Consider the following 14740-nt stretch of genomic DNA (forward strand, 5'->3'; position numbering starts at 1 on the left):
ATAATTGAAAGCAGATGATATGCTTATTACCATCAGTAAATTTCATCTTTCTACAATAACATTGGAAATAAAGAATATTACAAAATTACTTGCATTGATTTTTTTTCAAGGTTTGGTTGTGAGATTTTAACAATGATGTTAGGTAACAGAAGTAGGAGGGGTTGTCCTGTTTAGACCACTGTATGAACTATTCAGTCTTCAAAGATTACATATCACATTCCTGTCTTAGTCTTTGCTTGATTTTTCTGTACTTATTTAATAATGTAGACAATTAGTAGCAGCATTTCCAAACACTGAAGATGACTAACTTGGAAGTGACTAGCTTAAATCTCTTCTAAATCTGGCTAAATAGTCACTTTAATTTCTAACATGACGAGATGAAGTCAAAATAGTTTTGTTTACATGTTACAAAGGATTTTTTTTTATATTGATTCAGAGAGATTTAACGTGGTTAGTTATTTCACAGAATAATTAACAGTCAAAGAAATGTTTACGTAATTGATAGAATTTTTTTCACAACTTACAAGATGTTGCATGATGTCTTGTATATACTTGTTTCTCTTGGTGGTTGTTCTCAGTGGAAATTTTGTGGTTAAACAGATGTTATCTTAATTCATGGTTTTCATGTGTTTGTGGTTGTTGCTGTAATTGGGAAAAAAATTCTAATAGTTGAATTAATATTACAATAGTGTGATTTACTGTCTTCATGTTTATACAAGACCATTTTGAAATTTCAATTTTGGTTACTCACATTACTAACAATTTTGGTTACTCACATTACTAACATATGAAATTCAGCAGTGTTTTGTTCAAATTAACCTTTTCATATTTTTTCAGCTGTCTTGTTTTAATGAACCTTTTTCAAACTTTACTTTAGTACAATGATTAAAAAGGGAAGTGGTAATAATTTTTCTTTATCTTTGAACTTCTAAACTGAACCTTGACTCTCACCATTCTTTATTCAAATACATACTTGCTTTGTCTATAAGTAAGGTTTTTCTGTCTTGCTGTTATGGGTTCACAGTATTCAATAGAATACTATAAATGGTTAAGTACAAAAGAAGGAATAATAATCCTTTGGTGATATGTAACTTAAATTTTACCGTGAGATTTTTTCATGCATATAAAGTTGAATTGAAGAAAATGTAGTGAATAAGATCTATAAGTATGAATTATATAAAGTTAAACATTTTAATTAGCTGTGTAAAGATTTTTTGTATCTTCTGTAGGATCCAGTGTTAGGATTGATACTAGTTTGCTGGGATTTGATCACTCAAACTGGCAGAGAGGGAGTAGAAGTTATATATTTAAGAGCCACAGTGAGTGTATTGTATGATAGTTTTGTAGTTGTGTATTCAATTATAATTAAAAACTATATACAAGAATTGCATGTGGCTTATGTGTGATTACGTAATCTTGAAAAATTGCACATTAAAATTATTACATACAACTACTTTGTTTTTTACAGAAATTTAAACAATCAGCTATTGGACAATCAGATATTAGTTCTGAAAAACCTTTCAATATATCATACATATAATCTGTTGCTATAGCAATGGAACTTTAGTTTTGTGACAGATATTAATATAATGTTTTAAAGATGTTTAATTTTGTTAAAGTATTTTATGAATATTAATTTTCACATACATTTTAAACCACATTTATTATTAATGTACATTGCCCTTAATGTTCCATATAATGTTTTTGTGTGTAATTATGGAACTACAGGTAATTTTTGGAAGTTTTCTGGGTTTAATATTCATATTTCATATTTATATACAAAATTTTTGTAAACAATTTAGGTTTGGCATGGCCTTGTGCTTAGGGCACTCAAGTCACAATCTGTAGGTCATGGGACTTGAAACCTGGTGCTCAACATACCTTTTCAGTCAAGGGCGTTTTATAATTTGATGATCAATACCACTGTTTGTAAAAAAAATAGCAATGAAACTTATTCGGTTGCCTTCCCCATGGTAGTTCAAATATTAGGGATGGCAGTAGATAATTTTATTAGCTTTATCAACAAACAAAAATTTGGTGCTGAAATTAGCAATTTGTTGAGTAAATAATTTAGAAAAGTGTTTAAAAAGCTTGTAGGGTTATGGAAACCATTGGTAGATTTAGTGTAAATAATACTGATGTGAAAAATGTAATTAATATTAACATCTCTTTTAGAGCAAAATAGAAATTTCTATTACAAATAGAAATCAACCTGTTAACCTTTTCACAACAGGGTCAGTATAACATACACGAGTTTGTCTACACATTGGCATACATTAAACATTTACACTATAACTTTTGATATAGTATGTGTACCTTCACAAAATTTGTCAGAATTTTAGTGAAGGTTGCAAGTTTTTTGTGTGCAAAAGTTAGATTTTGTAATAAAGTATTTTTACTAAATATTTGTTTCTGAAAATATTGAGTCTGTTTAATTACTAATCCAAGTGTGAAGTGATTTCATGTTATGATTAAATTAAAAAAAACTGTTCTTCATCCCAAAAATCTCAAATATTATTTTTGTAACCCCTGAAATCTCTTAAATATGTTTCAAATGTTCATTTTCAATAACATTTTATATTTTGTTATTTTCTACAATGTATGAGGTGTTTGTCAACTGACCAACCTCATAGCTGTCTTTTTTTTTTAGGTTTTATATATACAGATAAATAACCAAAAAATTGTGTACAACTACACTGATACCATAGAATTCCAGTATAATTTATTAAGCTTAGTAACTAAGCTGTATTTAGGTCTAAAAAAGGATGTGAAACTGAGCACACTAAAGACACAACATACTTCCTTGAAATCTTGGATTGAAAGAACATGTTTGTCTTTTTACAGGTTATAATGGCTGGTAAAACAACTATGGAGACATTCTGAACTGTCAGTTGGTTATTTATGTCTAATATATTGTAGTAAGAGTACATAAGGGACCATTTGTAAAAATGGAAAGAGATGTTTGATTAAGTACATAAGTCATATCTTAGCAAAATAAAAAGATATGATGTTCTTATTTTATATTCTAGTTTGTTAATATTGGTAATTTGAGTTCCTAATTTGTACAAAACTAGAAACGTAGTATTTTGACATCACAGACATTTAATTTTAAACAGTGCTGGATTCAACGTACCATGCGGCTCACTAAAATTTATATTTAGGTGGGTTATTTTAATATGTAATTTTAAATTAAGAAATTAACTTGTATAATATTAAACTTTGAATTATGTTAACAACTTGATTCCCTAATTATTAACATAAATTCAGAGAACAGTAGTTCAATAAGATTTTGAATGCAATTCAAAAACACAATGAGATGGATTTTGACTTGAGACCCATCATGAAAGGAAAAAACCACTGTAGCTAATTTGACCCTGAGAGCCTGTACCTGGGTATTATTACTTATTTTTGAGCATATGTGGATGCATGCTCACATCTTTTATGAAAAAAACCGCATGGGAAAGAAATGACCCCTATAGCTCCAAGAGGAAAGAACCTAGAAACTTGAAACTTTGCACCCATATCAAGTGGACTCTGAGGGTGTGCACCTGAGTATTATTACTTATCCACAAGCATGTGCACATACTCATCTTTTTATTGGGGCAATTAGTAAAAACCTATGTAGAAAAGAAGTATTTCTTTATATAACAACTTCTAATATATAGAAAAGACAGTGTGCTTTGGTAACAATGCAATCTAACAATAGTTTTTATCATGTTACTTGACAATAAAAGCATAACCTGATATTGTAGTTAACTGATGTAATAAAAATATAAAATGAAACCTATAAACTCGAAAAATACGAACAATATTTGTTTATTTTGATATCATAATTTAAGTGTTTATTTTTTATTAAAATTGTTAGTGAAAATTCCATAATTTAGAAATGTTTAAGTTTAAAATCAAGTGTAAAGTGACCAACACCAGATTTTCTGTAGAGTAGTTAATGTGATGTATAGTGGCATCTATACCATAGTCAGTCATGTAGAGTATATCGGTTGAATAACCCAAATGAACTACTCAAATATACTTTTCTTATGTTTCTACTTATGTAGATTGGGATGCATTGTTTCATCGGTTATGTACGTTTAGTATTAACAGTATTATATGTCATACTCCTAGTAAATAATTTTTGAGCTATAATATCTGGAAATAGTACTGCTCCTTAATGTTTTGCTTTTGTGTGCCACATGCTGTAAATTTAATAGCTGTTGCTAACCAATATAAGGATTAAAATTGAACATTTAATGGTTGTGCTAATGTTTTGTTTTTCCATTTTAGTCTAAGTAATAAGTCAGTGTTTTGTAAACTTGAGGTAGTGATTCTCATTTTATATAATTTTTCTTTCATCTAGATGATGGTGCAGTAATGATGGAAGTTGACCATGATGTAGGTCAGGTGTACATAGAAAAGATGAACATCATGCCATCATGTGTGAAAGCATTTACAACTACTCTCCGACCATCTTCTGAAGCAGTAACCACTCGGCTGACAACCCCTGTTGTCACAACTTTTGTAAACTTGGACAAAATTAGCTTTGAGAGGTACAAGGGTGAACTGTATTTTACTTAGAAGTTGCCATTCTTCAGTTAGTTTGTAAAATAATCTACCTGAACTATTTTACAAGTTTCAGGCTTTTTCATGAAATTAATGGTACAATGCTGGAGTGTTTGCTATGTGTGGTGACCTGTGAAGGGGAGGAGAGGATCCTGGTGGTTGAGGGGTCCTACCCTAACACACCACTTTGGCCTTGAATTCATGCAGAGTGGCAGCCTTGGGGTGACCAACTGCACCCCCAGGGTCGGTCAGCTGGTTCAGTTGGGCTAGAGTCAATCAGTTATCAGTGTTGGATATTCTCAGTGGGTGTTGTGGGCATTGTGTCTGATGCTGGTGTTTGGGTATAGTGCTCATGATATCCTGGGATTGTAGTGTGTCCCCTCGTACTACTCCATCGTGGGTGGAGTCAGTGGGCCCCAAAATATTCTTTCTTTATTCTGGATCCCCCAACTAAAAATGTAATAATAAAAAAACAACAACAAAAAAACAGACCATAAGTAAATGACCACGTCTTCAAGATTCTGAACAGCAATTTTTAACTTTTTCAACACCTGTACCTCATTATCTAATATTACATTTTTTGTCAGACAGATCTTTAGGGCAAATGTCTTCCTTTTTTTTTTTTTCAGAATGAACTACAGGGGCTTGCTGGCCCTCCTCGATCAGTCGAAAACTACGTTGTGGGGACATCATGGTGGAAACATCTACTCCAAAATAGAGTTAACTCCTCTTGCATATGAAGGCTATTGGGAATATACCCATTGAGGATACTTTCCATACTACTTTGAATTTATCACGATCAGTTATTGTTGAGAAGGATTTGAAGAACATCCCTGAGTTGGAAATCCTTGCTGATTTCTTCACCCAAGAAGTTCCTATAGTGAGGCATATTTCCACTCGCAAAGATTGAATTATGATGCCAACCAGTGTTCTAATTTTGAAGTTTATACCACCATGTCCACCTTCCACCATCAAGGTGGGTTGACTAAGTTGCAAGGTGTCGCCATATATTCCAAACACTCTCAGATGTTTCCAATGTTAGCAGTTTGGTCACTCAAAGACATCATGCCATGGTTCCCTGACATGTGCTCCTTGCAGTGGCAAGGACTCTCATTGTGTTGATTATAGTGGCTCTTACTTTCATTCTTGTCCTAGGTGGGTGGAGGAAAAAGAGGTAGAGCATTTGATAATAGTTCACAACATTTTCTTACCTACTGTTACAGTGGGAGTGCAGACAGATCTCTGTATCTCTGACAGTCACTTTCAAACCATGTGAAGAAGCTTTTGCTCTCCATGGTTAAGAGAGTTTAAGTCAACATCAACACCTATTTTTATCTTCACCATTCTTCCCAGTGGCTCTCTAGGTCCATTTCCTTGGGCTCTGGCTTCTGACATTTCCTTGCGTCCATCTTCTTCGGCATTGAGATGCAGAGCAATTATTCATTCATGCTCTTAGTCATTGGAATCTTCATCTACCATTAGAGACCTGCCCACTCAACCCAGGGCAGAATCCATGGAGGTTGATAGACCCTTTAGTGAAGAGAAACAATGTGTTCGAAAACGGTTGGGATCACCATCCATTTCTTCTTCACATAAGTAAAAGTGGTCTTTTTAATATAGTGGAACTGTAACGTTTCCATCCGAATTTGGATGACATCAAAATGCTGAGGCAGTTCTTGGGGCTTATCTTTGACTGTAAGCTGACCTTTATTCCATGCATCATGTCAAGTGTACAAGGGTACTGAACATCCTTCGTGTCCTCTCTTCCACCTATTGGGGAACAGATCAACATTCTATATTTAAAATCTGTTTTGCCCTCATTTGATCAAAACTGAACTATGGGTTTCTGGTCTTTGGCTCTGTCAGGAACTCAGTCTTGAAGATGTTGGACCCTATTCACCATCAGGGGCTTTGGTTCTGCACAAGGTCTTCCCACACTTCTCTAGTCCAGAGTTTGTACACCGAGTCTCATGAACCTCCTCTACACTTCTGCCATCAACTGTTTTTACTGTATGTGGTGAAACTTTGATCCTTACCATGCATTCCACCTGGAGTTGTGTTTTCCTTCCTCAGTGGGCCATGCTTTTTCAGAATAAACAGTCTGCCATTGCCCCTTTTGGCTTTTATATCCAGGCACAGTTGGCTGAATTTGGTTTGTCCTTGGATGATATTGCTGTCTCCACTGGTCATCATGACTTATTATCATCCCTAAATGTGACCTTTCTTTGAGTCATCTGAAAAAGGCAGATACTCCTGATTGGAAGTATCTATTTGCCAAGCATCTCTCGAACCATCCTTCCATTCCTACTTATATAGATGGTTTGAAATCAGGTGATTCTGTGGGCCCTGCTATGGTTTGTTTGGGTTTGGTGGTTGCACATAGGATCCCCTCTACAATTTCTGTGTTTGTTGCCAGACTGTGTGCCATTTCTCTTGCCCTGGATAACATCAAAGCTATGCAGTACACAAACTGTACTATTTATACTGATTCTACTTTCTACTGGCCTTGAAGTTGCTTCACATTAGTTCTCACCCTGTTCTCATTGATATTCTAAACCAACTGACTCGTTTCTTTTTATCATCCAGTTCTTCTGGATACTAGACCACGTTGGTATTTGTGGAAATGAACTTGCTGATGCCACAGCTACGCTTGTCTGCTCTGGTGTTGTTATGACAATATTTGTCTCATTCATGGCATGGTCTGTGGTCCAGTGTTTAAGGCTTGGTTCTGTGCCAGTTGGCAGTTAACTTGGAAGGAGCCACATGATAACAAGCTTTTCCAGATAAAACCTTCTCTTGGATTTTGACTGTTTTGTTTTCGCAAGGATCGGAAAGAGGAAGTAAGTTGTCCTAGCTAGGCTATGCTTTGGACATAGTTTTTTAATTCATTGTTTTATTTTATCTGGGATTGATGCATCAGTGTGTGGGCTGTATGACACTCTAGTCACAATATCCTATATTTTACTGTTGTGCTTCTTTACAACTGTGAATTATGGCACCATTTTAAACATATTTTTACAGTGGGTTCACTCTTAATGTTGGACAATGTCATTGGCAATGGTGACATTATTCACCTCAGTTGTATTTTTAAATTTTTAAGGGTCATTGGCCTTTTTAACTCTAAGTTTCAATCCAAAAATTGGACTCTTAATTTGTTTTAGTACGATTCCTTTTTGCATATTTAAATAATTTTACTTTTAATTTTTACCTGTTGTATGTTGCAGATAATGTAGTTGCTTTGTGCCAGTAAATGCCAATCAACCAACACTTGTAAATATTGTTTTTCCTTTTCAGGAGTAGATCAGGCATCTTGGGTTGGAGAAGTAACAAAACAGAGATTATTAATGGCTATGAGTGTAAGGTAGGAGAAAGTTTATTACACTGTATTTGGAAGACTTCATTGATGGTGTTAATCTCTGATTTAATGTATTTATCAAGCTTGTTTTATAATACATCTGAAATTATGTAACCTCTGACACTTGAATGTTCTCTAGCCTGTAATTTATCAACTGTCTTGTGAGGACAGTTAAAATAATGTACTTATTTAATTTCAGGTGTATTTTTGTATTAGGTTAAAAGACTGTATGTTAAATGTTGTTTGGAACAGAATTCACTCATTCATATTGGAAATTATTCACTATGTTCTGACTTGTTTGAACAATAAAATCCTGCAGTCAGTTATGTTTAGGAAAGCATTTACTGTTTTTAATTGGTAAGAAAAAATTAGTTTTACTGATGTGCATATTGGATTGTACATTCAGACCCATGCTATGCAATACATACAACTTCTTAACTTGTTGGGAAAAAAAACAACCAAAAAACACTTTACATATTTATTTAATGAACCCATTTTTATTAACCCTTTGCACAACATGAACTGTTCATGCATTGCTGCATAGTTCCATCATTTGAGATGCTCATACTGGGCTTCATCAACATATAAACAAACGTGACATCAACTCTGATTTGGTGGAAAGCATTTGTTAACTGGTGCTTTAATTCATGAATGGTTTTGGGCTTGTTTTTAAACATTCTCTAATATTGCCAGAAATAAAAAATAAAAGTTTTAGAATCAGTATGAAGACCTTGCAGAAATTAAAGGCTGGGTACATTTTTTTTTTAGAGGGTTCACCATATTTATGTATACATACATATATAGTTACTACACTTTAGAAAGAAAAATAAAAAAGCAACAATGGTTAATAATAGCTCTACCATGATTCCAATTTCTTAACATTATGCTAATAAAATTGCTATAACAAAACTTATTTGTTTAAAAAAATAAAATTTAAGAAATTGTGATTTAAATAAGTCTTTTATTAAAGGCTGATGAAACTTATTTTGCAGATACCAGTTAAGAAAAATAGTAACCAATAACTGATGTGATGCTAGTAATAACACTAGAAATTTTACTCAACCTAGCAGACAGGCTTTCTGTTTAAAAAAAAAAAAAAAAAATCAAAATTTTGCATGAACTGTAAAGTGAAAAGGATATTCAGAAATTGATCAAGAGAGATTTAAATAATATCTCTCCAATTTAAAACTATTTTTTTACATTTTGGTTTCTGTGCACAGTGAATTCAACTGTTGTTCCAATTTGGCACTCTACAGTGTTCACAGTTAAACTCATTTGTTACCATAGCTACCAAGTTTTTATTTCACTGAAGCTTTGGAGTTCTGATGTGTGTGCAATGAAAAGAATTAGTATGTTAGTTTTTGACAATGAGGTGCCTAACAAAAATATTTGGCATATTTATATTATTTTACTGATAATGGTACAAGTAGAAATGTTATTAGTGACGTAGATTAAATGGCCACTTTTATTAATCTTATAACGTTTACTTGTTTTATTCTGTGATGTTTAGGTTTTTGGAGCCAGTAATGTAGAACTTGTAACAAAGACACGTACAGAACATTTGACTGATGCTGATAAAACTCGCCATAAATCTTCGAGGTCATCATTCCAGTCTTTTCTAGGCATTGTTGAATCTGAGAATAGAGGAATGCAAGTGAGTGTGAATGGAGTAAGTATGTATTTGACTTGTGTGAGTTCTTTGTTTTCATTTTTACATGTAAAATAGCTTGGATAACTAAATGTCTGTAACTTTTTTTATAAACATACTAAAAGTTGATTTCATTGCTTAAGTTTATTCTTCACTAAAGGAGTGGGAATTAACTTTCAATAACTTTGTAGCTTAACTGTGAAATATGTAATAGAATAAAGTATTTATTCTGACTTTAAATTGTTTTGGTTTCAGTTTGTAATCAAGAAGGGTTTGTTTGTTTGAACTTGCAAAAAGAACTAATACTCAACACATTTTTCAAAGATTAGATATTACTTTGAAGGAATTAGTTCAGTGTTAAAATTTCTCAAGTTTTACATGGGTGATGTAATTTATATACTATTAGCGGGTCCCAGAGAATTATAGTTCCAGGCCATGGAAGTGTGTGAGTTTAAAACTACAGTTGAGAATATATAAATCTCCCATAAACAAAATACTAATTATTATACAAGTGAAAAACATCTGCAGTACTATTGTATGCTGAGTTTTCATTATTTATTCCAAGACAACTTTACTCCCTCTAGTTTTGAATTGGCTTTTAAAAAATTGTTATAATCACTAAACCTTTTCTCTGCCATTTGGAAGCAATCAGTGAACACATGGTAAAACCAAAAATAGCGTGTTGGCTTAAATTGGTTGGACCAGTAAGGATCAGTGACACATCAAGTGATAGCTCTCTTTATGCTCTACTTTGGTCTTGGGAATTTCACTGGTTCCATATTCATTTACTATTTGAAAACACACAAAGAAATCATTAAAACCATTTATAATTCTTTTTAGCCATTGAATTTGTAAAAACAAAACCATACAATAAACTTTATGGTGCATATTAAGTCACGCATAACCAGTACATAAATATGTCTACCCGGATCAAACCAGTAGCATGTCAAAAAATAATGAATGGGAATTGTAAACAGATTATATGTTAGCTTGGTAACAGCTGGCCTTACATCATAGCATTGACAATATAAATTATAGTTTTGTAGTCTGCCATACATTAGATCATTGGGTGTGGCTAGAGTGAAAGAAAGTGTGCTAAAATTGTCTGAATGTCGTATGAACAGTGACAGTATCATTGTATATTGAAGAAGAATGGGATTTATACAAGATAAATTATTAGTAATCACAGTCGTGCAATTCATCTCTAATCTAAAGAGGTGACGTATAATTACCATTTGTATTAAATTGAAATGAAATAGCTCACAAAACTCAGACTATTTCTTTGTATTCTGTCTTTTTGTAAATAGTTAGGCAAACAACTTTAGTGGAGAAAAGACAATGCAGTTTTGAAAATAGTTTTCTTCCTTTGCTTCAAGAATTAATACAGTTATTGTGAAAATAATATTCTGAAATTGAAACATCTTCATTCCATATGTTAAATATAATATTGAAAAAACAGATTAAATATAAAAACCATCAATATACTGAAGATTTAATAAGAATACTAAAAGATATAATTTGATTATTAAGAAAAATAGTGGAAGATTTGCTATCACAATTGTATAATTATATTAAACTGTGATTAAGGGAATTCCTTACAAGGTGTCTTAATTGTCTGCTGTTTCAACTCTACTCATCGTAGCTTTCACAATGCCCAAGGCAACATGGATGGATAAGAAGGACTTTAATCTGATTTTTTTTTTCTCTGCGACTTCAAACTTGGATGAAAAGTTACCGAAAATACATGGAAAATCAATCAGGCATTCGGCCATGGATCTGTTACTAAATGTACAGTTCAGCATTGATTCCAAAGGTTTTGACATAGAGATGAAAGTCTTGAAGACTATGAAGGTCGTGAAAGGAAACCCATCCTTAGATGAAAACCCATTAAGGGAAGCAGTTGAGATAGACTCTCATGCAGCAGTTCATGAACTTGCAGAAAAGCTAGGTACAAGCAAATCCAGTATTGTCAACCACCCAAGTGTGATTGGAAAGATGAAAAAGTTGGGTAAGTGGGTTTTGCGTGAGCTGACTGAAGATCAACAAAATCAGCATTATAAGACCTGTCAAGGATGATGCTGCAAAAATTGAATGAATTGGTAATAGAGGTTCTGTCTTATCCACCTTATTTTCTAGACCTTTGCCCTACAGACTTTCATAATTTCAAGCACTTTGAAAACTTTTTGAACAATAAATGCTTTCAAAACCAGGCAGCTGCAGCAGAAGCTTTCAGGGAGCTCATCGACCATAAAAACTGATTTCTACAGCAGGGGCATAAATAGCATCATTACATGTTGGCAAAAGTGTGTTGAAGCAGATGATGCTTACTTTGCTTAAAGCATGTTTTACAACACTGATTTGTACTTTTCCAAACTTTGCAGTTCAGAAATGAAGTTTATTCCTGGACAACATAATGTATTGTACACACAAATTCTTCGAATCAGTGACTTGTGAGCATTACTCATGACTTCATAACCAGAGACTATATCTATGGGATACCTGTTACTCTACCAAAGAGTGATGGCTTGAAGTGCTACCAAGGCTTTTATTAACATATTTCACCTGACAAAATCATGTTTGGGAACACATTGTTAGAAATAACATAATAAGTTAGATTTGTAATTATTTGCTACTGACACACTTGGAGGATTTTTGTATTGGCACTATCTATGTAACATTAATACTTTTGCTCATAACATTTTTTTTATTAGTATCTTAGTATATTCACCTATGTGACTAATTCCATTCATAACTTATTGGCAAACATTTTTTCCATCATTTTTGTATATTGATTATATACACCCTTGTGCAAATTAATTGAAACAAGATGGAAAATTACGATTTTCTTCAATTTTTGCATTTTATTTCTGAGAATCCAAACATTACTCACAAATTAATACATATGACTGCCTTTATTTTTCAGAAGATCATTAATTTGCTTTGGCATTGAGTTCACGAGTTGACTGCAATCTTTACCAATTTTTGGATTGTGCTACCATACCTCAGTTATGGCCCCAATTATCTTATCTTTCATAGTTGTCTTTTCCCCGAAATCTTTCTTTACAAATTGCCCAAAGATTTTCAATAAGATTTAAATCCGGAGAGTTTCCAGGCCAGTCTAGCACCTTTATTCGTGTTGTAGACATAAAATGTTCATATGTTTCGATGTGTGACGCGGAGCCAGATCTTGCTGAAAAATACCAGATCCATCTGGAAATCTTTTTCAATTCTGGAATGACTCTTCTCTGCAAAACTTTGATGTACTGTGGTCCTTGCATCATATCTTTTACGATATGTAAGCCTCCAGCACCATAGTAGCTGAAAAAGCCCCAAAACATCATCTTCAAAAGATGTTTTACGAACTGATTGATGTGAGATTCTTGAAGTTTCTCACCTGGAAATCTGCGAACATGCAGACTTCTTTGACCCTGTATGAAGAAATGAGTCTCATCACTGAATAACACCTTCCTCCATTGTTCTTGCATCCAGTTCTTGTATTTCAAACCCCATTGATACCGTTTTTTCTTCATTGAGTTGATAAGAAGTTGTTTTTTGACTGGTCTCCTTGCCCTTCTAATGCAATTTTGAACGGCGTAATATTCCTCAAAATTTCGTCATATATCCCATAAATAGATTGACCATCCTGCAAAACACAGCTAATGATGCTGTCTTTGTGAAAAAATGATTATTATAGGAAATCAGTGGGTCCAGCGAGCCTACACCGGCTGCCATGCTGAAAATATTGTAAAATGACCATTTGTTTCAATTAATTTGCACAAGGGTGTAGTTGGAAAGGTAATATCTTGAACTTGATTCTACAGTTTATCAATTGCATCAAGAAATGACATCAGAAGGGTGGAATTTAGTACTGGTACATGTCTGTCAATTTGGTATTCCAAGTTTAAAACCAATGTGAATACAGTATCTCTCCTTTACTTCTTTATATCAGCATTTCTCTAGTGAGAGGGTCAGGTGGTGCAAACTGTCAATTTGCAGCTGTGCTCTATAACTGTTTATCATTAATCCTTAAATACATATTTGAACTTGCAGTGTAAATCTACAAATTTTAATTATTGAATTCAGTGGTGTGTGCATATTTTGATTTTTATCATATAAAAATCACAAATACTGTACTACTAGTCTACTACATTGGAAGGTCTGAAATTTGGACATAGTCACATTTAGCATTAGGGAAGGAATGCATTTTAGAGCTGCGTGACATGATTATCAGCCTTATCAGTTAATTGAATATTTAAATAATTAGCACGATATTACTTATTGACATATTTTTTTATACCCATAATTTTTTTGCACATTTCACTGGAATTATTTTTGTGATTTCTTAATAATTATCACCATGTCGTATAAGATTTCATTTGTCTTAATTCTATGGATAATAACATGGTTTGGATTAGTTTTCAGCTGCAGAGACAAATATTATCAGATGCTGTTACCATCTTATGAGTAAATCATGAGTTTTGGCCAGTTGCTGGTAGAGTCCACATGGGTTTGAGAAGTTAATTTTGGCAGCTTATATTTTACACAAAATCAACGTTCTACCTGTTTCATTGGTCAGTAGTACATAAGCATAAGAATACAAGCATGTTCATGTGTTGTGTATCAGACTTTTCCTTTTTCTTGATACTGTAATGTGTACTACACAAAACCATTGATAGTTAAAGGGATGTAAACGTTGGATTTTAGGGAAAGAGAACACAAATTTTTATGAAATGAAACCTTGACATAAAAGAAATTGTGGCACAATAACAATTGCAAATAGAAACCTATAATTCTAACAAATGTTATATGCATGTTTGTTTATGTCCCCTGGCTCTTTGAAATTTTGTAGAGTTAGATTTGAAACCTTGCTATTTTTCAGATTCAGTAAATATGGAAGAATCTATCTTGATACATTTATTTCAGGACTAGTCTGAAAATGATAACTGCAATGTTTTTATTTACCACTTGATTTAGAATTACATTTGATAAACTAAATTTCACAAGGGTAGGTAATATGCAGGAAATTAATTTCTTAAATCAATATACTCAGTGTCATGGGCTAAATATTTCAAATAGTGTTTTTTCACTCTGAACCCTAAAATTGCCAACTTGTTTTGCAATCTTTTCATACTAATAAGGTATACATTCTTCATCCAAGTAACTTTATATTTTTATCAATT

At 33.0% G+C, this 14740-nt stretch overlaps 1 protein-coding gene across 7 annotated transcripts in view; it reads left to right on the forward strand.

Moving 5' to 3' along the window:
* The window catches only part of LOC143253332 (ankyrin repeat domain-containing protein 13D-like), a 41758-nt gene that overhangs the window by 10539 nt on the left and 16479 nt on the right, over positions 1-14740 (forward strand). For 5 of the 7 annotated variants that reach the window (XM_076507042.1, XM_076507043.1, XM_076507045.1 and 2 more), the window contains 4 exons: positions 1230-1319; positions 4355-4544; positions 7852-7918; positions 9423-9581. In XM_076507042.1, the coding sequence (XP_076363157.1) occupies positions 1230-1319; positions 4355-4544; positions 7852-7918; positions 9423-9581 (506 nt within the window). The remainder of the gene's footprint in view (positions 1-1229; positions 1320-4354; positions 4545-7851; positions 7919-9422; positions 9582-14740) is intronic. The other 2 variants (XM_076507046.1, XM_076507044.1) reach the window with 1 other exon arrangement.

This window comes from Tachypleus tridentatus, chromosome 6 (assembly GCF_004210375.1).
Source record: "Tachypleus tridentatus isolate NWPU-2018 chromosome 6, ASM421037v1, whole genome shotgun sequence".
Lineage (NCBI taxonomy): Eukaryota > Metazoa > Arthropoda > Merostomata > Xiphosura > Limulidae > Tachypleus > Tachypleus tridentatus.